The following is a 25,469-nucleotide window of genomic DNA, read 5'->3' as shown; positions in this document are numbered from 1 at the left end:
TGTATCTTTTAATGGGATGTCAATAGTATAGACTAGATGCGTTACAATTCCTATAAATTGAGCTACGACATCTTGAGTTTGTATATCGTCTTTGTTAGGATACATGCCGGTTGATCTTCAGAGCGAACGAAGGGGAGTTCGATAGTACTATTGTTAAGATTGAGATGTATTTGCGAGAATATGTGTGTTTGATCGGAGAAGAAACAAGAAAGAATTTGTGAAAGAAATCTTATTGAAGACTGGAGAAAATGAAAAGCTAACACACGAGCTAAAAACTAACAGAAAAAGAAACTAATCGGCTATTTAAACCATTTCTAAATAATGGTCGAAATGAATCGAACGGTCATGATTTAATCCGACCCTAAGCTCGCGATCTAATGGCTGCTGAAGCGTCTCATCATGCTCGATCCTTTTGTGTTGAAACAGTAGCTCGATTGCAGTGATTCATCACTTAATCTTCACAAACTCCACCTTGATGATTCGACTGCCAATCAGCTAACCCTCTTAAGGTTTATCAAATTCATGCACAGTTCCAGCTTCCCTCTCGGTACATGTTTTGTCAGCATATCGGCTGGATTCTCAGCTGTGTCGACTTTGAAGACCCTTATCTCTCCATCCTCTACTTTTTCCCGAATGAAGTGTAGCCGCACATCAATGTGCTTACTTCTTTCATGATACACTTGGTGTTTTGCCAGGCATAAGGCACTATTATTATCACAACCTATGCTCACCGAGTCTTGATGCACACCAAAATCCTTCAATATTCCCCTTAGCCATGTACTCTCCTTTACTGCCGAGGTTAGTGCCATGAACTCAGCCTCAGTAGTAGACAAGGCAACCACAGATTGAAGGCTGCTCTTCCAACTAATGGCTGATCCATGTAGTGTGAATATGTACCCCGACTGAGACCTCCTTGTATCTAGGTTCCCAGCATAATCTGAATCACTCCATCCAACCAGAGCATCCCCTACACATTCAGCACCACCATCAAACAAGATCCCACAATCAGTAGCCCCTCTCAAGTACTTCATCAGCCACTTAAATGCAGACCAATGCTCTCTGCCATAGCTTGTCATGTATCTGCTTGTAACTGATATGGCTTGAGCTATGTCCGGCCTCGTGCAGATCATTGCATACATTATGCTTCCAATGATGTTGGCATAAGGTATATTCTGCATTTCCTTCACTTCAGCTTCATCCTTTGGCTTTTGATCCGCTGTCAGTCTGTAATGTTGAGCCATAGGTACTGCCACCCTTTTTATATTTTCCATCTTGAACCTTTTCAACATCCTAGCAACATAATCAGATTGTGTGAGGTAGATTTGCTTTCTTTCCCTTCTTCTGACTATGGACATGCCCAAGATTCTCCTGGCTGGTCCTAAGTCTTTCATCTCAAAAGCAGTTCTAAGATCCTTCTTTACCCTCTGAATCTCATCCAAATCTGCCCCAGCTAGCAGCATATCGTCCACATATAATAGCAGATAGGCAACAGCTGCTCCACCTACACTCTTTATGTAGACACATTCATCATATGAAGATTTCTGGAAACCACTCTCTTCCATATGCTTATTGAACTTCAAATGCCACTGCCGGCTGGCTTGTTTCAAGCCATAAATGCTTCTTTTCAGCAAGCATACCTTGTTCTCATCTCCATGCTTCACAAAACCCTTGGGTTGAGCCATATATATTGTTTCCCTCAAATCCCCATGCAAGAATGCCGTTTTGACATCCAATTGCTCGAGTTCCCAATCCTTTCTAGCAACAATGGCCAACAATATTCGGATTGAAGTATGCTTCACCACGGGAGAGAACACCTCATCATAATCTATTCCATGCTCCTGTGAAAAACCTCTTGCCACCAGCCTGGCCTTGTGTCTGACCTTATTACCCTCAGCACCTTCTATTTTTCTTTTAAAGATCCATCTGCAGCTGACTATCCTTCTCCCATCAGGTTTTTCTACCAACACCCATGTACCATTCTTCAACAATGAATCAATTTCATCAATCATAGCTTGCCTCCACTTCTCAGACTCTCTGCTGGCAACTGCCTCTTCATAGGTGTTTGGCTCAGAGCACTCAACTTCCTCAGCAGCAAATAGACAGAAAAATAGGTACTCTGCATCTGAATATCTTGTAGAAGGCTTCACATTTCTTCTTACTCTGTCCCGAGCCAACTTCCAACTGCCTTCAACTTCAGATTCTGGTTGTTGAGGCTGTGATTGCAAGTCATTGCCTGCAGGTGATTGTGGACTATTATCTGCATCAGCTTCAACCTTTTCTGAATTTTCTTGAGCCTTCTGATGCTCCACCTCAACACCAGCAACCCCAGAATCATCCAGCTCTTCAGACATCACTGCATCAGTTTTCCCTTTAAATGGCATATCAGTCTCCCAGAAAACCACATCCCTGGACACAATGATTTTTCCTTTTCCTGGCTCAATACTCCAGAGCCTATAACCCTTTACACCTGGTTGATAGCCCAACATGATGCACTTTATGGCTCTTGGCTCAAGTTTCCCTGCCTAATATGAGCAAAAGCCTTGCAGCCAAAAGTCTTTAGATTTGCATAGCTGCTTTCTCTGCCATACCACCTATTATCAGGTATATCTCCATCTAGGCTTGATGTAGGGCACTTATTCATCAACACAACTGCTGTAGAGGCTGCTTCTGCCCAAAATCTCTTCTCCAAACCAGAAGCAGACAACATACACCTTACTCTCTCCAAAATGGTGCGGTTTGTTCTTTCTGCCACACCATTTTGTTGTGGATTTTGAGGGACTGTCCTGTGCCGTTTAATTCCCCTCGATTTACAGAAGTCATCAAATTCCCTTGATAAATACTCCAGGCCATTATCTGTCCTCAAGTAGCCCAAGATTGAACTCTTTTCGGCCTCCACAGAAATGCACCATTCTTTGAATTTCATGAAGGCCTCTGACTTTTCCTTTAATATGAAGATCCATATCTTTCTGGAGTAATCATCAATGATGCTCATGTAATATCTTCCACCACCAATTGATTTTACCTGAGCAGGTCCCCACAAGTCACTGTGAGCATAATCCAATGGCTTTGTGGAGGTGTGGATAGCCTTCGGGTAACTCAGCTTCTTGGCTTTCCCCAGCATGCAATCTTCACATTTCAATGAGTCATCACCTGAAGTTTCAGTACACTGCACAAGCCCTCTTTTAACTAGCTCCTTTACAGTCCCAATAGCTGGATGTCCAAGCCTGGAATGCCAAGTCTTCAAGTTTTCAGCAACAAGAACATATGCCTCCCCCACAATACACCTCTCCACAGTTGCTGTCATGTAGTATAGGCTCCCTTTCCTCTCTGCCCTCATCAATATCTTCCCAGATTTACTGATAGTCATGATCCCAGCTTCAGATTCAAACTTACATCCCTTCTTCTCAAGGGATCCCAGAGATATCAAGTTTCTTTTAATTTCTGGTATGTATCTGACTGAGTTGAGTAGTATGTCACATCTCTTCCGAACTTTCAGTCTGATTGTCACAATCCCCTTGATTGAGCACACCTGATTATTCCCTAGGACAACAGATCCTGAAGCTTCCTTCAGCTCCTCAAACCATGACTGATTATGACTCATATGGAAGCTACAACCCGAGTCCATAATACAAGAACCATTCTCCTTCTTGTCTGCAACATTCAATGCTACTGGAAGCTCACCATCATCCACTTCTTCGATGGAATTCACAACCCTTCCCCCACCTTCTTGCTGTTTCTTCTTCCAAGCAAAACAATCTTTCTTGAGGTGGCCGGGTTTCTTGCACCAATGGCAAGATCTTGTCTCCTTTTGTTCATTCGGAGTCAGCTTAGGAGTATCACTATACTTCTTGTATGGTTTCTTGCCCTTGAATTTCTTCACATTCAAGCTTTCATTGACTGGGGTTCCTGGCTTTATCTCAACATGTTGCAGCTCCTTTGATCTCAAGGCAGCCTGCACCTCCAGAAAACTCACAGTCTTCTCCCTCCCATACAATATAGCATCCCGGAGCTGATCATAATTGGACGGGAGCGCATTCAACAACAGAATCGCTTTATCCTCATCCCCAATCAACACATCTATATTTTCCAGATCGTCAATTGCCTTATTAAAATCCTCCAACTGCTCCAAAACCCCTTTTCCCTCCAAGAACTTATAGGAGTACAATCGCTGCTTCATAATCAACCTATTTGCAAGCGATTTAGTAAGATACAAGTCTTCCAGTTTAGCCATTATACCTGCAGCCGTTTTCTCCCTCGCAATCTCTCGGAGTACTTTATCCCCAAGGCAAAGAACGATCGTGCTATACGCCTTCGCCTCAACCTCCGCGCGTTGCTGAATTGCTTTTTCATCAAGATCTTTGCCCTCTGCCTCCTTTTCTTTGGGCGTCAAGGCGGACACAAGACCTTGCTGGGTAAGCATAGCCCTCATCTTCATCTTCCACAGGGCAAAATCGTTTTTGCCGGTAAATTTTTCCGCCTCAAACCTTGCTGCCATCTCTGTCGCAGATCCGCTTCCTTTCGCAAGAATTGAATCGATTCTCAAATCGCAGTTCCCACAGACGGCGCCATTTGTTAAGATTGAGATGTATTTGCGAGAATATGTGTGTTTGATCGGAGAAGAAACAAGAAAGAATTTGTGAAAGAAATCTTATTGAAGACTGGAGAAAATGAAAAGCTAACACACGAGCTAAAAACTAACAGAAAAAGAAACTAATCGGCTATTTAAACCATTTCTAACTAACGGTCGAAATGAATCGAACGGTCATGATTTAATCCGACCCTAAGCTCGCGATCTAATGGCTGCTGAAGCGTCTCAGCATGCTCGATCCTTTTGTGTTGAAACAGTAGCTTGATTGCAGTGATTCATCACTTAATCTTCACAACTATCTTTAATCTTCTTCATTTATGAAATGTCGATCAATCTGCATATGTTTGATTCTGTTGTGATGGGCTGACTTCTATGCAGTTTTGATGGTCGCGTTGTTGTTACAGAACAATTTACTTTTCTGAGTTTAGGAAATCCTATCTCTATGTACCCATGAATCTCTAAGTGCTTTCCTTTTTGGAGTATAATGTTATATCTGACATACTCTTTTTAGATATCAAACAATTATCAGTGTTGCATCCATATTGATCTTCTTGTGGTTGATGCATTGTCCCTGCCCCATATGATATACTCCCCCCGTCCCATAAAAATAGGGACATTAAAAATGATATGCGCTTTAATGCAAAACTACTAAAGTAAGAGAGATGTAGAAAAAAAAGTGATTGTAGTATTGTTAGTAAAGAATAGGATCGAACGGTCATGATTTAATCCGACCCTAAGCTCGCGATCTAATGGCTGCTGAAGCGTCTCAGCATGCTCGATCCTTTTGTGTTGAAACAGTAGCTTGATTGCAGTGATTCATCACTTAATCTTCACAACTATCTTTAATCTTCTTCATTTATGAAATGTCGATCAATCTGCATATGTTTGATTCTGTTGTGATGGGCTGACTTCTATGCAGTTTTGATGGTCGCGTTGTTGTTACAGAACAATTTACTTTTCTGAGTTTAGGAAATCCTATCTCTATGTACCCATGAATCTCTAAGTGCTTTCCTTTTTTGGAGTATAATGTTATATCTGACATACTCTTTTTAGATATCAAACAATTATCAGTGTTGCATCCATATTGATCTTCTTGTGGTTGATGCATTGTCCCTGCCCCATATGATATACTCCCCCCGTCCCATAAAAATAGGGACATTAAAAATGATATGCGCTTTAATGCAAAACTACTAAAGTAAGAGAGATGTAGAAAAAAAAGTGATTGTAGTATTGTTAGTAAAGAATAGGATCCACCTTATAGGAGAGAAAAACTTGCTAAAAAAAGGAAGATGACTATTTTTGTGGGATGTTCCAAAATGAAAAAAGAAGACTATTTTTATAGGACAAAGAGAGTATCAGGTTAGGTACGAGAGATAACTTTCCAACCAAGTGTTGATATAATTCACGATAACTTATCATGCCCCTCTTCAATTCTCAACCCATGGAGTATTAACTCACTTACAATAAGTAGGCATGTTTTAGGGGATCCAAATCTTTCATGTCAACTTCTTGGAAATGATTCTTTCTTATAATCTCAATATTTTCATCATCGTTTCATGCAATGATCTGTTTTCAACATAAATTATAAATATGATAATATTTTTTATGAACCTCTCAAAATGATAAATAGAATTATTTTTTATGGACAAGGGAGTATTAAATTTGTTTCCAAATAATACTCCATGTTACTTTATGTTAAATAGTAGTATTTCATTTGTGTTATCTTCAAATGATGTTGTATTGAGGCCTAATATTTAAGGCTCTGAAAAGCCCAAAACTCTACCAAATAAAATTGTGATTTTGACATAGTAAATTAGGTATTTAGGTCCTAATCGATTAACGATACGATGTTGAAAGTTAGGCAATAATTATCACATTTGGAGGGACGACGTTTCAGGCCAGAGATGAAATATGTGGATAAAATAAGATTTAAAATTGATTTATGGGCCATAGATTAATAAATAAATTTAAATTTAAAAGATTGCACCATAGAGAACTCGAACTCGACATATTTGACCTCAGATATTATATTTTTACCGCTTGGTTAACTCACACACAATGATTTATGGCCATACGAATTGAGAATTTATTGTTCTAGTTTTGTATAGTCCTTCAAAAGAAATCACAGCCACAATGCAACAAATGGGTCCTAAATTCAATAAAATCAAACAATGGCAGGTGCGAAACTCCAATCGATCAGTCAAATTAACAAGTTTAGTGAGAGAATTTCCATTGCAAAATAGATAGTTGCACTTGCATCCATTCTGATAATATTTTCAATGGAACACAAAAATGATGGCTTTAGTTCTCAATCATAATATAAAAAAACTAAATACTGAATTATTAGTGTGTCGTCGTTAATTGGAATTTAAAATATGCTTTTAAGATACCTAGGTTTACAAATAAAATGTCGATTAAAGAACGAATTTTGGGCTTAAAAATCATAAACTTTGGATGAATTTCCGCAATTTTCATAAATTTTAAAATTATTCTTAAAAAATCACAAACTTTAAGATTAGTGTTAATTTTCTATAGCGGGTCATTCTTCACACCCAACAAATTTACGAGATATATTTTATCATATCAGACCCATATTATTCAACACGGATTTATAAATAAGATTCAATCTCTTGAATCAAATATAATACTTGCATCATTTAAAATTGATGAATTGACATAGAAAATATATTATTGTTTTCTTTGTTCGTTTATGGTGTGTATGTCAGTATGTGGGTTGATTTGTGGAGTATGAAAAATTGTCTTAAGGCACCCATCTAGTTGGATCCAACTATTAATAAGAATTTATATTTATTAATTGATAAAGACATTTGAATTTTGTAACATATGTTTGTGCACTTTTTGGAATTTAAAACGCTAGATTGCGGAAATATTTGTATTGAGCATTTATAGTGAAGGCAGTCTCACATCAAAAAATTCAATAAGGAAATCCAAATGCATCAGTTTCCTTGCATACCTAATGGAATAATTCCAAGTCTAATACTTTAAAAAAGTGGAGTAAATACAATCGATTAGAAGAAGAAAACAAAGTAGAAAAATGATAGTTTTGGTGGCTAATCAATAAGGACGAATGCAAACTTTTCACATAATTAAGCAAATATGGAATGAGAAAAAATAATTCTATGAATATGCCACTTGCCTACTACTATGTGTGATTTGTATCTATGTTTTTCGGTGCAAACTAAAAAATCTCATAGTATGTTAATGTCAAAAGTTATAATATTTTTGGCCATTAGATATTATTTTTGGTAGTATTAGCTATAGTCTTGATCATTTGGATGTTTTATTTGAGATTGTAACCGTAGAGCTACAATTTTCATTTGGTTTCAAATCATGTATTATGAATATTAATCAAATAGTTTCTTCTAATAGCCTTGACCTTTTTGTTTTATGTTTCTTTAATCCAATAATTTTTTCTAATCTTTGTTAGCCTTTTATTTTACTTCATAAAATTAGAGCTTTTTTAATCAAACCACAAATACTGTTTATAATCATAGGCGAATTTCGATATATTCGAATTCAAATACATTGATTATTAATTTGTAACCATAATATCACTCACCCTCGCTTCCAGCTAGGTCATGTCCCTGTCAATATCTCTATGTATGGTATAAGGATGGATTAAAATAAAATTTTATTTTAAATACTCCTTCCGTCCTTCAAATATTTCCTCCATTCCATTCAAAATGTCCACATTCTTGAGTGACACGGAATTTTAGAAGAAATTGTTAGCTGGAGCAAGGTAGAAAGAAAAAGTTAGTTGAATATTTTAATGAAGAGATATGTGAAATAAATTTCTTTTCAAATATAGAAAGTGGGCATCTTGAGTGAAACAAACTAAAAAGGAAATGTGAACATTTGAGTGGGATGGAGGATGTAGAAAAATAAGAGAGAGCTTAAAAGAAAAAGTGATTGGAGTGTTGTTAGTGGAGAATGAGACTCACCTTATTCGAGAGAGAAAAAATGTCCTTAAATAGAATTGGTTTAATTTTAAGGGATATCTCAAAATGACAAATATAGTCTATTTTTAAGGGATGAAGGGAGAAAAAAAACACTCCATGAATTATTTTCAATTCATATTTCAGTTAATTCGTAATCTTTAAGTTAGAAATTCAAGATAAATTTAATCTTTGAATTCTTACATTTTGATAGCAAATTTTATAAAGAAAAAAATCATGATTCCTAATTGTTACTCCCTAATAGAAGTCTCAATTTTCCATTTTCGTTTGGTTTCCAATAAAAATTTCATTTCATTTTTACTATTTTTGACAAATGGACTTCATATTAAACTAATTCATCTACTTACATTTTATTATAAAATCAGTATATAATAAAATTAGTATAATAAAGTAGATCCTATATTCCATCAACTTTTTCTACCACGTCTAGTAATTTCTTAAAATCCGTGCCAATAAAAAATGAGACTTCCATTGAGGATGGAAGGGAGTATTTTAGAAGAATTTATCACTCTCAAGTAATAGTATTATTATGCAAATGTGAATAAATTTATATTGGTGTTCCAACTTTGCCCTCAAAATAATTCTATAAATACAATCATTAACATGCAAGAAATCCAACCAACCAAAATAAAACTAGATTCCCTCTCCTCACCATATGGAGGCACACTCCGCCGCCGCCGCATCGCCGGAGAATCCAAAAATCGGCACGGTGCGCCGCCTCTACGAGGCGCTAGCAGCCGGGAACAGGAGGATCTCGGGCCTCATAGCGAGCGACCTAGAGTGGTGGTTCCACGGCCCGCAGAACTGCCACTACATGATGAAGACGCTCACCGGGAAATTCTCCGCGGCCGATTTCAAGTTCGAGCCGCGGAGCATCGACGCGGTCGACGACGAGTGCGTCATCGGGGAGGGGTGGGAGGGGGATCAGGTGTACTGGGTGCACGTGTGGACCCTCCAAAACGGCGTGATCACGCAGTTTAGAGAGTATTTCAACACTTGGCTCACCGTCAAGGATTTGAGGCGGCCGCTTGTTAGGTGTATGAGCGGCGCCGCTACTCTGTGGCGGAGCAACCCTCAGGACTTGGCGAAACGGTCGTTGCCGGAGCTGATGCTTGCCATTTGAGTCGTTGTTTTTTGTAAACATAATGCAATTTGTGTTTGTTTTTGCAAGTCTTTAATTGCAATATTAAATCTCAAATAAGAGTAAAATAGAAGAGAATAAAGTTTTTGTCTTTGGATGAACCAAAAAGAACACGACGACTCAATTACTGTTGGAGGTATGGAGTAATTGAATCAGTAGATTGTTGGCTTGTTTATTTTACAACAAAAATAAACTATCTAAGACAACGCCACCAACAAAACAAAAACTCAAACAAACCTGAAAACTTGTTCCGGAGAGAATGGAAAATAATTGCACCAACCCCGAGTCCACAGGCCAAGCTGCCATAAAAGTCTCCTATTTTCAATATCCCAATATAGATCAAAGACCCTCCACCTTCTTCCAGATATTCTAATGAACCATGTAATACCATATAACAATGACATTCAAATCTTCATATCAAACTTTATGAATGAAGCGAGAGAAAACCTGTCTTTACTTGATTTGGAAGGCAGTAATATAAGTTCTATTGATTATAACAGTATTACCACAAGCTGCTAGAGAATTTGCATTAAACAAAATGATCGCTAGTTTCACTTTCGTACTTGCATAGTGCGCATCTCTATCACCAGTCCATTGAGCTCCATGTCTGAATAATCTTTCTTTTGGTATCTACTATATAAAGTAAAGTTGTCCTCCAATTCATGAATAGCACTACCGTGTATACTTAAATCATTATTAATAAAATTTTGTTTCTTTATCAATTTAACGTCATTTTTGTTATCTTTTTTGTTATCATTTCTGTAGGTGCTGGAACAAAGTCAAAGATACAAAAGAGAAATAGAAAATAATGGAAAAATGAAAAAAAAAAAAACAAATGAAAAAACCATGATTATATCTGAAACTGGATAAACTGTATACAGTAGTATATTAGAATGAAGAATTAATGTAAAAAACCATGATTCGTGAAATATGTTTCTCTAAGCCAGCTTTGAAATTTATAAAAGAAGATGCATGAATCTATAACATTGAAAATTTAAAAACCACAATTACAAGGGGCTTTGTTGGAGTATTTGAAACACATTAAATTTAGAACAAGCACACACGTCTCACTAAGCAGTTTTAGAAGACTTATATCAGAGAAAATGGTAAAATTTACAGACATCTTTGAGAAGCTAAGTCCAGCAATGTCCGAAAGAAACGGTGAGGATACATGGGAGGTTTCTCCGTAAGTGCCTACAAATCAGCACGTACATCACACATTGATTTTATTGTATGTTTTCTCCCAACACTATTTGACCATATAACGAAGTGTTGATTAAGATTAATTACCTGATGAATTAGGACTGTGGAAGGTGTCATCCCAGGAACTGTGTTAACCTCAATCATCAACACCTACAAGATGTACAAATCTTACATTATTCGCGACTTGATCGTCACGAATCAATCTAACCGATATTCAACTTACCTCGCCACTATCAACGTTCACAAACGCATCAATTCGCGAAAATCCTTCCAATTGGAGGGTGTTTGCTATGAGTTCAATGCGTTGTTTACATTTCTCAAGGGCTTCTGTACTGCTTATGTCGAGACGAATGTCAGCACGAGTAACATATAAAGAAAATACACATGCTTCAGAGATTTACTAGAATTAATATCTCAATGACCTTGTTGTTGAGAGGGGTGGTGGTGTCAAGTTAATGCCGGTTCCGCCTTGCAACAACAACGAAAAAAATAATACGAACCTTGTACGAAAAATGAAAAGACAGAATTTCTCAATTGAATAGCATCAATACCTTGAAATTTCTTCTCTAGTGATAGTATATCTCCAGTTTCTTTAACAGTGATGCTAGGAGTCAAAGACCTCATTGCCCTGCGTTTTCCTATCACGCCAACTGTTATCTCGACCCACCGGCTATTGCCTTCCCACAGAAAGCCATGTGTGTTGGGTGAAACAACTATCTCATCGGTCTCAACAAATGGCTCGAATATCTAGAGCTCTGGAGTAGGAACGGGCATTTCAATCACCCCATGCGCCTGTATGAGTTCGTGGAATAACGCTAATCAAGTATGCAAAGATGTTTTTCGACTTAAAGTCATGTAGATTGTCGATATATACCTTTGACAAACTATTAGGGGGAATCCGCGCTAGGCCACTTTCTAGCGCTTTGATATACACAGCAAGATCCCCATCACAACTGTTGCGCGAAATGCATATCATATCAATGGAAGGGATACGCGCGAGAGCGTCCTCAAGTTAAAGATGCGAATACCTACCATAATCTTGCTACTCCGGTTGAGCAACCGTCTCTAGCTTGTTTAACGCAGACTGTCTCAGAACCGAGTTTTGATGTTAAATCATGCCATATTTCGAGTGGGGGGATTTTTAGTAGTTCCTCCTTCCTTCTTACTTCCTTATTGATTGTAAGGACACCAACAGACGCGAGCTGAAACCAGATTGATAATAATGTCAAGAGTCAAGTTTCTAAGAAACGGTGAACGAATCTAGTTACCGTACATGTTGGAGGGCAAGCGACGTCGCTACTTTATCCATACATGTCTTGGAAGCAATAACTCCAGGACCTTAGAATCAAACAGCAGATGATCAACCAGCATTGTTTTAACTTTTAACTCACAGTAACGGTATGAGACAGAGTCGAACGTTACCAGTATAGGGAACTCCCTCGGCCTCCAATAGCGACTGAAGAGTACCATCTTCGCCTATTCCACCATGAACTATCCAGTAAATAAGATGATCAGTATTGTAGCTTCATATTTTTATCGTCGAATGTAAGTTTTTTCGTACCAGCAATAAAAACCGCTGCCCCTTCTTCTTTCGCTTGCTTGATCCATTGGTCAAGGTAAAGTCTTTTTGGCATGTCATCGGATATATCGAACCCTGTGAACCAAGTGTGTTTCTTCAATCCTTCCCCGATCTCATCCATTACTTGACTTTGCAAGTGAGAGGTCATCGCTGCCCGAACAGGCTCAATGGCCTCGATGCATGCATCCAAAACTTCTTCAGTGGTATGCCTCGCACCACAGAATATCTGTCCACCAAGATTTTTCGCAATATATTAGTAAACGTCTGGTGTTGCATATACACTTACAAATTATGCATAAATGGCTTACGGTAAGGACCAAACGGCCGTTGAGCCGTTTGTACTAGATGCGAGCAAGCATGGTGTCACCTCGAGCTGTAGTAGAAAAAAAGCGTATTTCACTCATAAGGGATACCTGTCGCTCTGAAGTGTCTCCACCGAAAATAACATACACTTTCCTCCTCCGATCTTGATGTTTTGCCAGAGTGTTGTTAGGTTTCGAGTATTTCTTTAGTATATATGGACTTGACACCACACTATAACGGTGGAGGCTGGGAAACCGCAAGCAAGCGTGTTGGATTACCGTGCGAAGAATATTTGAGTGGGAAAATCCAACCTTTGAAGCTTGCTGAAACAAGAAACTTGTTTGCTCCATACCACTTATCTGGATGATAAATTTCTATTAAATGAAGTAAAATTTTTGAAAATTTTGTAACTGAAAAAGAAGATGGATTGCATAATCAGACCAGGTTGATATCAGTGAACACTATTGTCCCTGACTCCAAGTGCCAAAACTTATCGCCTTTAAGGTACGTAGCATGAGGGCAAAAACCAACCATCGATTCTAGCAAAATCACGCAGGCCAAGCCGTTGGAATAACAGAGAGGCGCCTTCACGGTCCTTTTGGACATGTTCGAAACAGCAATCGAGTTAAAGAACATAAGATAACATGTAGAAAATGCTCTTTCTACCTGCTGCGTTGGTAGATATTTTCGCCTATAGTTAAAAATGACGTTGCTGTGAGATTGAAGTTCCACCTACATACGCATCGGAATTTACAATAAAAGAAACATATACGCACCATTTCATAACTGGAAATTTAGATAGAATTTTTATCTGAGATGAGCTTATACCTCGGTCGGGAGTAGAGCAACTGGCTGGCAATCGAAACCAGAACTTACATCGAAAACAATGGTTGTAAACTCTCTGCCTCCTTCTAGGAAAATTTCCACAACAACTTTATCATCAATTCCCTGCCAAAAAGAGAACTGATAAATTCCATTGTAATTGATAAATAGAGGAGAGGGATGAAAGAGTTACCTCTGAAATGATTGCAGTAGCTTTTGTTAGAGAATCAGTAACACCATAAGCAACAGTTACTCCAATACTCGATCCAGCTCTTGCCGGTTTTACCTGAAATTGTGTCACGAATATGGAGATGTTTATGTTTTTCGGTATGCATTAACTGAAGGAACATCTTACCACAACTTTTCCTCGTTCGACATCCAGATTATTCTTACTGAACCAATTTGACAGCCCGTTTTGTTCGAATTCATACCCCTGTAAACGAAAACCATTCAGAAAGAAACGAGGAAGACAGCTTAATTGAAAACCATACGACATTTACCTGTACGAGGAAGCTCGGTACTGTGACAAATCCTTGTCTGTCAAGCTCCAACGAGGCATCATACTGCAAATATTCGATAGCAAACAACATAAGCACTTACCCTATATTCATGACATACTTTGTCAAATGCAGTGCGACACTCATTGGACCGCGTTCCAACGAAAGGAATATTCGAGCTCCTGAAAATAGCGCCACACAAGAAAAACAACAACATGGAGTAGTAACAGACTTGTTTGAGCAGTGGTATGTAATCTGACTTGAATGCCTCCGTCTTCGCCAAAACGACCATGTATGACCGGAAATACTATATCGACAGAGGCAGCGAGGTGTTGGACGAATTCAGCTAACGACTCAAAACCTTGCGCGAGGCTGCAAGCATGGCGCGATGAGAGGAAAATTGGTTGTATAAAGAATGAAAAGAATGTGAAGGTAGAAAGTGTTCCCTTATATTTTTAGTGAAGAGTGAGTCATGCTTTTATATAGTACTACTCCCTCCGCCCCTAATAATTTGGCACCATTTGACTCGGCCCAGTTTTACGAAATGTAATAGAAAGTGGGTTGAAAAAATTAGTGGCATGTAGGTTCTATTTTTATATATATTATTCCCTCCGCCCTCGGTAGTGAGTCGCATTCCTCTTTAGGTTGTCTCATTGTAGCTGAGTCGTTTCATTTTTTTGGCAAAAGCAACAACTTTTCTTCTCTCTTACTTTATTCTCTCTTATCTCTCTACTTGTTTCGTTTTCTACTTTATTATTCATTTACTTACCTCGCTTAACACAACTTTTCATAAATCTCATGCCGAAAAGAAAGCCTCTACTACATAGGGACGGCGGGAGTAGTTTATAATAAAATGTGATTGATAATAAGTTAGTGGAATGTAGGGCCCACTATTAAAAATGGTAAAAGTGAAAGGTAACAATTTTTCAGGGACACAAAAAAGGAAATAAGTGACAAATTTTCAGAGGCCGGGGGAGTAGTTTTGTTAATAAATTGTGAGTTGGAACGAGTTAATGAAATATGAGATTCACTGTCAAAAAATAATAAAAAATGAAATGTGATATATTTTGTGGGACGGATGAAAATAGAAAAATGTGACAAAATTTAAGGGAGTATAGTATATATATACCTTTCAAGTTTGAAATCAAAATCGGCAGGCGTGTTCGAGTAGAGCTGAGCAGAGGATATGGCGAAAGCTTTCATAGCGTAGTCTATGTAATAGCAGCTCACGTGCAAATCGTCTCCCTGTGGCACAACAACTACTAATTGCAAACGTTTTCTTTAATAATCAATGACAATCAAAGATGCAGAGCGAAATCCAACCTGGATTTGATCGAGCACTGATCGGGCGGAGTTGAGGGAAATGCCGCGCTCGGCGGAAGGACCGCCGCAGATTAGTCCGACTCGCAGTATCCGGCCTTCGTCTTCTTCCGCTGCGGTGCGAGCGTGCTCGACCTCGGTCGTGGCGGAGGATCGCGCTTATCCAACGGCGCTGAGGGGAAGAGGACTCTGTTTGGTGAGGTTGGGAGCAGGCGGGGGAAGGACGGAGGAGAGTGGAGGAGCTGCGGAGTTGAACTTCGGAGGGTGTTGGAGGTGAGTGCGGCGGAAGAGGCAGCCATTGGAGTGATCGAGTGCTTTTCCGGTGGATTTATGCTATGTATATACAGATCACACACTCGGAGAGGATTCTATTATAATTGGACGGCAACACTCTTTATTGTTTTTTATCTTTTCATATTGTCATTTTTTATTGGTTAGAGGAATCAATTATTACAAAATATTCCGTGATTTAATAAAACCAACGGTATGATAAGCTTCCTCTAACCATAAAAGATACTCCCTCCCCTCACAATGGGAGTCAAATTTAGGGTGGGTATGAGTTTTAAGAAATGCAGAGAATAGTGAGTCGAACAAGTTAGTAGAATATATGGTCTACTTTTTTATATTGGTTTTATAATAAAATGTGAGTGAAGTTAGTTAGGGGAACGTGTGACCTATTTACCATTTATGGTAAAAGTGAAATGCGACTCTTATTATGAGACAAATCAAAATGACGAAATATGGCTTTTATTGTGAGTCGGAGAGAGTAATCACATTTAAAGACTACACGTGTTATAATAAGAAATTAGTAAGTAAGAGAGATATAGAAAAAGTAAGTAAAAAATTAACGAGAGGAGAAAAAGTGGATAAAGTATAAAAGAAAAGTTTTTCATTTTTAAAAGTGGGACTATTTTTTATGGACATTCTAAAATGACAAAATGAGGTTATTTTTCATATATGGAGGGAGTGTTGGTTGATGAGTTTTTGAATGCATGGCATTCCACACATTATTAATTGGTATGCTCAAAAATTAGTGTATACTCCATCCGTTATCAATTAATTGTTCACTTTTATCATTTTCGTTCATTCCATATTAATTGTCCATTTTCACTTTTTAATATAAATGGCAAATAGATCTCACATTTAATAAACTCGTTTCACTCACATTTTAATACACTAAATGTTCCATAATAGATGTCACACTTTCTTTTTTAGTTTGTCTCACAAAAGACGTCACATATTTTTTTGAGAAAGCTCTCTCTCACATTAATATAAATACTTCCTCCGTTTCGTAAAAATAATCTTCTTTTTCCATTTTTATCCATCTCACAAAAATAGTTTCTTATAAGGTGAACCTCATTCTCTACTAACAATATTTCAATCACCTTTTTCTTTCTACATCTCTTTACTTTACAAATTTCACATTAAAACTCATGCCTCCCCAAAGTCCCTATTTTTATGGGACTGGTGGATTTTTGTCCTCTCCACTTAACACACAAAACAACATCTCATAAGATTTCATACCATTACTCAAGTGTATCATCTATTATGGGATAGATGGAGTATAAAACTAGTGGGACTTATGTTCCACTAACTTTTTCAACTCATTTTTATTTACATTTCTTAAAATTCGTGCTGGAACCAAAGTGGACGATTATTAGGGAATGGAGGGAGTATGAATGTATGATAGAAATACTTAGTACCCTCCTTATAAAGTTGGTATAAATGAATACGAGGAGAAGCGACAAATTTCGGAAGTTATTTTTATTTCGGTAGTTGGAATCTTTCCTAGCCAATTAGAGGTGCCCACGGTTTTCAGTTTCGGCGGTTAACCGCCGAACCAGAACTGTGATAATTTTTACGAACCGGAACCGTCGTATTTGGAACCGCGGGCCGGTTCCGGTTCAAGATTTTACGAACCGAAACCGTCACCGAACCGCCGGTTCCGGACTGTTCCGAACCGCCGGTTAACCGGCAGTTTCACGGTTCCAGTGAGGTATCTGAGGCGTCAGCCGTTGGCAGCTTTTTCAGGCAGTTTTTGACTAGAACCGGTGGTTTTTTTGACCGGAACCGGCAAATACCGGCGGTTAACCCTGAAACCGGCAGTTTTCCGGCGGTTCCGCCGGTTTTATCCCAAAACCGCCTATTTTGGCCGATTTTTAATTTTTTTTTAGATTCTGATTTTGAATTCAAATTGATTCATTTTCCCCTTTTGAGAGATCTCCGACGATCGGATCTACTAGCTTTTTGAATTGAGTGTCGCCTTTGGGTGGTGGCGCCCGCAGCCTTTTGCATTTTCTCTTCTCACTTCCTACACTGGACATAGTTAAGATTGAGCAAATAAAAGAAGGATTGTGAAGGGAATGGTGGTTTGAAAAAGTGAAGAAGGTGAGTGTAGTTTAGAATCGGCTGAATCTAAGTAATGAAACGGCTGTATTTATGGTGAGAGAGATGAGAGGGGAATCGGTAATGTACCTTTTTAAAATGACCGTTGATAAAAAAAATCAATTTAACCTGCGGTTATAACCGGAATCGGCGGTTTGGATTTGACTATTTGATTTGGATTTATGAGACAAGACAACACTGATAAAACGTAAAAGCAACCTTACGTATCTATTCTTGGGAACTGATCGGCGGCTATCAAGAGTTTCCGATACTCTCGATATGGCTAGGAGATTTTCGCAGTTTCCGCTTCCACCATCGCCGTTGAGCAAGCTTTTAGTGTCGGCAGTTGTGTCCTAGACGACAAAAGGAGCAATCTCTCCGCCAAAAACATGGAAGCCACTATGTTACTTGATGATTGGGCAAAGGCGGACATGAGAGCACAAGAGCCGGATTTCGACTTCCGTGTAGAGAGTGATAGTGAAGACTTTTCCACCGATGACGAGGTCGGAAGCGAGGGCGCTCAACAATATCAATGACGGGGGGCGGTGAATGGCGAGCACAGCCGACCAAAAAGGTAAGCAAGGTAAGAGAACTACGTGGGCTTTGATTCCTCAATAAAATTGTGGATACGTAGGCAACTCAACTTAAATTTGAAAGTTTAAGTTGAGCCTCAAATTTAAGTTGAGCTCAAGTCCTTTTCAATTTTTTCCTTTTTCCCCCCATTTCATGTTTTTTTATTTATATTCCGACGACACTTGAAAATTATATCACATTATTACATACTTGTATATGTATTGTAAATTGTAATGTATCGTTATCTGTTACAACTCAAATTCAATAAAATTGATATGATTTTCACCTTATTCATCTTATTTCAATTTAAATTATCCATTGTCTTGTTCCAATTTATTATATAAGTCCAAATTTCAAATTACATAGCAACAAAAAAATGCCAAAACCGCCAAAACCGAATCGGAACCGTGAGAACCGTTCGAAAACCGGCGATTAGGAACCAGAACCGGAACCACCGGTTTTCGAACCGGAACCGGAACCGGAACCGGAACTATGAAATAGCCTCACGGTTCGGTTCCGGTTCCGCCTTTCTAAAAACCGGAACCGGAACCGCCGGTTTACGAACCGTAGGCACCTCTATAGCCAATACGACAATGCCCAAGACAAATCTAGACCAACTTATTTAAATATGATAAAGAAAACAAAGCCCGGATTCAAAAACAGCACAAAAAAATTCAGAACAAAATAAAATAGAACCATTATTTTGCATATGGATGTAGTAGCCGCAGATATTATTCCCACAATCTATACAGTAGAGACAACCACAATCGCACAAACAATAATTCTGCATATTTCTTAACATGTTTATCATTTATATTGCGTCTATAGCTAAATCTATCTATGTAAAACTCTATCATTTATATTAGGCAGCTCTAGCCGCAAGCTGATTAATGGTGTAAACGCAAAACGAATTCGCATTTCGCAGAGCCAAATGCTGCTTAAGTAAGGTCATCCTCCTCAAGTTCTTTCGCCTTTATATGTTCCTTCACCCTCCGGAGGAGTGTCGTCTTCCAAGCATCCTGCAGAATAATAAACGACTTATACTACTCTTAACTCACCAATGTCGGGGGATGATAGTCGAGGAGAGGAATCCGTGTTTCAAGATTCAATAGATAGGACTAATATATTGAGACGAGGACTATTCTTCATGTTAATAATGCATAATTCATCACCTGAAACATGGCAAAGTGAGTTTACCAGTTTGGTTATGCTGTCAAACTCCTTGACTGCGATAGTGAACTTCGCTGCATCTTCCTCGTCAAATGCGACTGCCAAATTCTAATGAGCACACAACGTGATTACGAGAGGTGCTATCAATAAGAAATCTGATGGGAATAACGAAGAGGATTCAATGAACAAAATGAGCAAACCACTTACAGATAAAAGCCTGCACTCACGGGTCCTTGAAAATGTAGGATCCAGGTCCTATAATAGAAGTCGAAAACCGGTCAGGACTTCCAACACGAAGGAAGATTTCAAATCATATTGAAGAAAAACACTTGCCTGATATCGTTCTAATGCATTGTTGATGGCTATAATATCTCCTTTACATAGTTGGCAAATTCCGGCGTTGAGAAGATGTCCTCTAGCTCCATACTTGAGTAAATTATTGCTCAAAGCGTAGCCAGCTACCTGTTCGTATATTTCACCAGCTATATGGTACCTATTTAGAAAAGAAAGCAATCTCTTAATATATAATTTAAGAAACTACTAGCCACTACTTAAATACCTCAGGAATCATTAAAACTTACTTCCCTATCTGTGCTGAAAATTCCGCAACCTTTTGCCTGCACTGACTCGACAAAGTGTTAGCTTCCTCGATCTGATAAAGGTCAGCAGCGCGCTCAAAATAAGTTATTGCCTGATCCATATCTTTCTCTTGCTCGCACAAATCACCAATATCCTAAAAGATTTAAACTATGTCAGCCACCATTTATGGGTCTACAACTCTCCGGCCCAAAAGCCTCCATACCATTAAGCACCAGTCTAGAGACATCACACAGATCGGAAGATGTATGAGGCAAGTATAATGAAATACAAGCAATTATATGACACTCCCTCATCCCATAGAAATAGGCTGAATTTCCTTTTTTCTCCGTCCCATAGAAATAGTCCATATCCATTTATCGAAACCTTTTCTTCTTCTCTGTTACTTTACCAATTACGTATTAAAACCCGTGTCAAACCCAATTAGCCTATTTCTAAGGGACAAAGGTAGAAGTCCTTCATTCATATAGTTTACCTTGCAGTACTTTGCGGCCATGTTGAGTCGGTTTATCTCCAAAAGCAAATTTACTGCTTGGTCTAAACACGATATAGCCTCTGCACAAAATGAGACCAAACTCAGTCCTACAATTCCCCGGCTTCCACACACATAATCTCAACCACATTAAGCCAAAAACTCAAGAAACTAGAGCAACTTCAACATACACATACGTTTGGGAGAAATTTTCTTGTAGCAATTCGCGCTATCGACGTAAGCAGTTGCAGCTTCGTGCTTGCTGTCCGACTGCGACGAGTTAACATACCAAAATCACTTCCCCAACAGAAAAAAATTGCAACTAAACTCACGAACCTTCAAATTACAGCTAGCCAGTTTGATGTAAGTTGAAGCTGCTCTATCCCCTGAATAGCAACATAATCGTAAATACATAGGCACTCAGCTCAATACGCAAATTTTTATTTCATCCTCAATCTATAAACCACCTCAAATTCCTAATCTGGAAAGTAATAATCGGGGCTTTTACTTTAGATTTACGAATTAGATTGAAGAGCTGATCACGAAACTAGATCCAATCTATGTATATATACTGAATTCACCTAATCAGTTTATCCTATTTGACTATATCAATTACTTCGCCTAAACATCTAAATCTCGAAAATCACATTAGCTATACTTCACATGATCGATTCCGGTATGAGAAATCATCATATCGCTCTAAAGAAGATCAAACTGCAGGAACACTCACATGATTTTGAGATTTTGTACGAATTGGATTTCATCCCTAATCTATAAACCACCTCAAATTCCTAAGCTGGAAAGTAATAATCGGGGCTTTTCCTTTAGATTTACAAATCAGATTGAAGAGCTGATCACAAAACTAGCTCCAATTAATGTATCTACTGAATTCACCTAATTAGTACATTCAATTACTTAGCCTGAATATCTAAATCTCGAAAATCACATTATCTATACTGTAGATGATCAATTCCGGTATAAGAAATAATCAAATCGCTCTAAAAAAGATCAAACTGAGGGAATAAGCAGGAAGACTCACATGATTTTGAGAGTTTGTAGGAATTGGCTGCTTTTTGATAGAGATCGGCAGCGTCTTCGTATTTGGAGCCAAACATGCCCCATCCTTTGATTTTCTTCTCCGCTTTGCGCTCGAATTCCTCGCCTTTAGCGACGTCGTACCCCATTTTTGATCCGATCGGAAGAGAAACAAGACGGAGAGGGAAAGCAATCGATGAACCGTGAATTTATTTTGAACATCTTCTTTCACAGAGTCAGGTGGTAATATTTGACGTTTTCACTGCCAGAGTAATTATTTCCTTGTCTTATTATTCACTTTCATTAAAGATAATTTCATCTAATTTACTGTTAATTGAATGTCCTTTGATACTTATGGATAATGGTATTTATCCTAGCTTTACTATTCTTTATTATGTAAATTTCATTATATCTTACCCTGTGTTATATTTTATTTTTCATATTTTGATGTATTAAATAAATTCACTAAAATAGAGATGGTTTGTTAGAAAATGGAAGTAGAATCATACCAAATGTGACAATATATATTCATAGAGGAAATTGTGGGATTACTTACCTTTTAGAACAAGTAGGTTGTTAGAGCATCCACAATGGCGGCGAGCGGATCGGCTAGCCGATTCCCGGCCCTGGCCGGTCCGCTCGCCGAACCATTGCAGTAGGCAAGCGCCAATCGGAAGAGAAACAAGACGGAGAGGGAAAGCAATCGATGAACCGTGAATTTATTTTGAACATCTTCTTTCACAGAGTCAGGTGGTAATATTTGACGTTTTCACTGCCAGAGTAATTATTTCCTTGTCTTATTATTCACTTTCATTAAAGATAATTTCATCTAATTTACTGTTAATTGAATGTCCTTTGATACTTATGGATAATGGTATTTATCCTAGTTTTACTATTCTTTATTATGTAAATTTCATTATATCTTACCCTGTGTTATATTTTATTTTTCATATTTTGATGTATTAAATAAATTCACTAAAATAGAGATGGTTTGTTAGAAAATGGAAGTAGAATCATACCAAATGTGACAATATATATTCATAGAGGAAATTGTGGGATTACTTACCTTTTAGAACAAGTAGGTTGTTAGAGCATCCACAATGGCGGCGAGCGGATCGGCTAGCCGATTCCCGGCCCTGGCCGGTCCGCTCGCCGAACCATTGCAGTAGGCAAGCGCCAAATCGGAAGAGAAACAAGACGGAGAGGGAAAGCAATCGATGAACCGTGAATTTATTTTGAACATCTTCTTTCACAGAGTCAGGTGGTAATATTTGACGTTTTCACTGCCAGAGTAATTATTTCCTTGTCTTATTATTCACTTTCATTAAAGATAATTTCATCTAATTTACTGTTAATTGAATGTCCTTTGATACTTATGGATAATGGTATTTATCCTAGCTTTACTATTCTTTATTATGTAAATTTCATTATATCTTACCCTGTGTTATATTTTATTTTTCATATTTTGATGTATTAAATAAATTCACTAAAATAGAGATGGTTTGTTAGAAAATGGAAGTAGAATCATACCAAATGTGACAATATATATTCATAGAGGAAATTGTGGGATTACTTACCTTTTAGAACAAGTAGGTTGTTAGAGCATCCACAATGGCGGCGAGCGGATCGGCTAGCCGATTCCCGGCCCTAGCCAGTCCGCTCGCCGAACCATTGCAGTAGGCAAGCGCCAAATCGGCGAGAAAAACGGTGAGCGCACGCCGATTCTCGGGCGCTGGACGATGCGCTCGCAGATCGGCTGGCTGCCATTGCAGGCTCCCGATCGGCGAGTGATCGGCCAGCCGATTTTTTATTTATTTGTTTAATTTTCGAAACACTATATATACCCGATTTGCACGTCATTTTCATTCGCACCACTTATTTTAACGAGTTTTCTCTCTATCTTAATTTCTGTACAAGAGCAACAACGCGAAATGGAGCACAACAACAAGTCTACTCCAGTGATGAGCGGGTCTCAAACTCCTACGGTACCCGTGGGAAGTGGATGGGGTCCGATGACTGGGTACTACAACATGTACCCTTGGCAGCAGATGATGCCCGGGATGGCATCCGGGGGTAGTATGCCGGGATGGCAGGGGATGCAGGGCGGACCGGCGATGCCGGACGGGCAGGGGGTACCCGGGATGCAACTCGGGATACAGATGATGCCGGGGTGGCACCCGGGGATGCAGGGGACACCGGCGGGGGACAACGTCTATCGCCCCAGTTTTGATTTTTTGACTGTTTCTTCGCACACATAGACCCCATCGGAGACGCAGTTCACTGGGTGTGATACTTTCTCCTTAGAGGAGTTGGTGATAGATCTCGGGGATGCGGACACTCCCGTTCAAACGGGGGGAGTAGGGCGGGCGGGGCGCACCAAATTATTTTGTGTGATTGTTAATTATTTGTTTTTTATAATTTTGTTTATTGTGGCTAGGCTATGACTGGCCTATTGCTTGTCCAGTTGCTTGTCCTGATAATGTGGCAGGAGGAGCTTTTAGTGCTGATGATATGGCAGGTGGAGTTTGTGGCTAGGCTATGGCTGGTCTATCTCTATTGGAGATGCTCTTAGGTGTATATTCTATATTTCTTGTACACTACGATTCATTCCTATATAAAGGATAGAATCTTTCAAATTCGCATTAACACAATACAATTAAGATAATTCAACAGAGTTTAACATAAAGGATAGAATCTCTCAAATTTGCATTAACACAATACAATTCAGATAATTCAACAGAGTTTAACATGGTGTTAAAGTTAGAAATTGATTCTAAATCCACAAAAATCGATCCAATTTTGTTTGGAGTTAAGAAAAAATTTCATCATCGTTCCAATACCTCCATCAACCCTACGACCAAAAATGCTACCATTCGGTGTTTGATCTTGCTGAAACTCTTAAAATTTGCTAGTGTTGCTCTTCATTCTTAACATTTGCAGATCCTCTATATATTGGATATCATGATTGGAATCAACAATTTCCTTCCATAGTGATCTTTGATCATTCGCAAACCTCCACCACCATTTCAAAAGTAAGGAGACATTCCTTATTATAATGTCTACAACTCCCAAGCCCCCAGGCTCATGTGATTTTTGGATTATTTTCTAGTCAATTAAGTTGCCTCTTTTGTCCCCATCTTTTTTTTCCAACAAGAATCGCATCAGCAGTTGAATAATGTGACTCTGTGATATGATCCTCCACCAATTTAGCTATATTTGTTATTTTCCATATCTTTTCCATATCATTTAGGATTTGGCTTTATTTGTATCTACACATATTATAAATATGTGTGGAGTTTCTCATATTATTCATTCAAGAAATATCAATTCAATTTATCATTTATCGTTCCTTTATCTTTTCTTGCAAGTTTTTCTCCTATGCTCAACGTTGAACGATAATTTTGCTGCTCGACGAGACCAATCCCGCGAACGATCCAATATCATCTCAATGATCTCTCATTATTATCCTTCGATACAAGTCACCTCGTATCACTCCGCCACTTTCTTTGGCATATGAAAAATGCTATGATAGTACGTGTTACATTATGGTTGAAGAAATCAGGTGCATTGGCTAACGTGGCACGCAGTTGATGAGCTGGACGAGTCAGCTCATGGGGCAGTTGTAACTGCAGCGGTTTTGAGTGAGAAGAGAAGGAGTTATCTCACACACTCATACTTAAATTGTGGTGCTCACACACACACATAAAATATTCTACATTCTGTAACAACTCCGAGAGCAAGAAACAGAGAGGTAGAGAGATTGAGTCTTGTGTAGTTTTCACTCGTGTTTATAGCTTTACTCTTTAG

General features: G+C 38.6%; 2 protein-coding genes and 1 pseudogene across 4 annotated transcripts; 1 reads left to right on the top strand and 2 right to left on the bottom strand.

Annotated features, from left to right (window-relative positions):
• Window positions 1-9,198: 9,198 nt before the first annotated feature.
• LOC121792082 (wound-induced protein 1-like) lies at window positions 9,199-9,788 on the top strand. The gene has a single exon (XM_042189879.1). It carries the CDS (start codon window positions 9,221-9,223, stop codon window positions 9,686-9,688), a length of 468 nt encoding a protein of 155 aa, XP_042045813.1. The 5' UTR covers window positions 9,199-9,220; the 3' UTR covers window positions 9,689-9,788.
• Window positions 9,789-10,675: 887 nt separating this feature from the next.
• Window positions 10,676-15,729, bottom strand: LOC121777502 (annotated as a pseudogene).
• A 3,332-nt stretch (window positions 15,730-19,061) lies between these two features.
• LOC121763564 (alpha-soluble NSF attachment protein-like) lies at window positions 19,062-21,884 on the bottom strand. Of its 3 annotated transcripts, none has more exons than XM_042159609.1 (9): window positions 21,667-21,884; window positions 20,964-21,013; window positions 20,825-20,897; window positions 20,631-20,710; window positions 20,140-20,291; window positions 19,892-20,051; window positions 19,766-19,813; window positions 19,561-19,666; window positions 19,062-19,407 (listed from the first exon to the last, which is right to left on the bottom strand). In XM_042159609.1, exons 1-9 carry the CDS (start codon window positions 21,809-21,811, stop codon window positions 19,346-19,348), a joined length of 876 nt encoding a protein of 291 aa, XP_042015543.1. In that variant the 5' UTR covers window positions 21,812-21,884; the 3' UTR covers window positions 19,062-19,345. The 3 variants fall into 3 exon arrangements, with proteins under 3 accessions (XP_042015543.1, XP_042015551.1, XP_042015559.1); XM_042159617.1 differs by having other exon boundaries at window positions 19,586-19,666; window positions 21,667-21,883; XM_042159625.1 differs by lacking the exon at window positions 21,667-21,884 and adding an exon at window positions 21,358-21,406.
• Window positions 21,885-25,469: the final 3,585 nt, after the last annotated feature.

Source organism: Salvia splendens, chromosome 2 (assembly GCF_004379255.2).
Source record: "Salvia splendens isolate huo1 chromosome 2, SspV2, whole genome shotgun sequence".
Classification (NCBI taxonomy): Eukaryota; Viridiplantae; Streptophyta; class Magnoliopsida; order Lamiales; family Lamiaceae; genus Salvia; species Salvia splendens.
This window is presented reverse-complemented; position numbering and strand designations above follow the sequence as displayed.

Coding starts and splice junctions, on each gene's coding strand:
- LOC121792082 (XM_042189879.1), top strand. CDS start 9,221: ATGGAGGCACACTCCGCCGCCGCCGCATCGCCGGAGAATCCAAAAATC.
- LOC121763564 (XM_042159609.1), bottom strand. CDS start 21,811: ATGGGGTACGACGTCGCTAAAGGCGAGGAATTCGAGCGCAAAGCGGAG. Junction 20,898..20,963: donor TGGCTAGCTGTAATTTGAAG/GTTCGTGAGTTT, acceptor AACTCGTCGCAG/TCGGACAGCAAGCACGAAGC. Junction 20,052..20,139: donor TTTTCAGCACAGATAGGGAA/GTAAGTTTTAAT, acceptor TTTTCTAAATAG/GTACCATATAGCTGGTGAAA.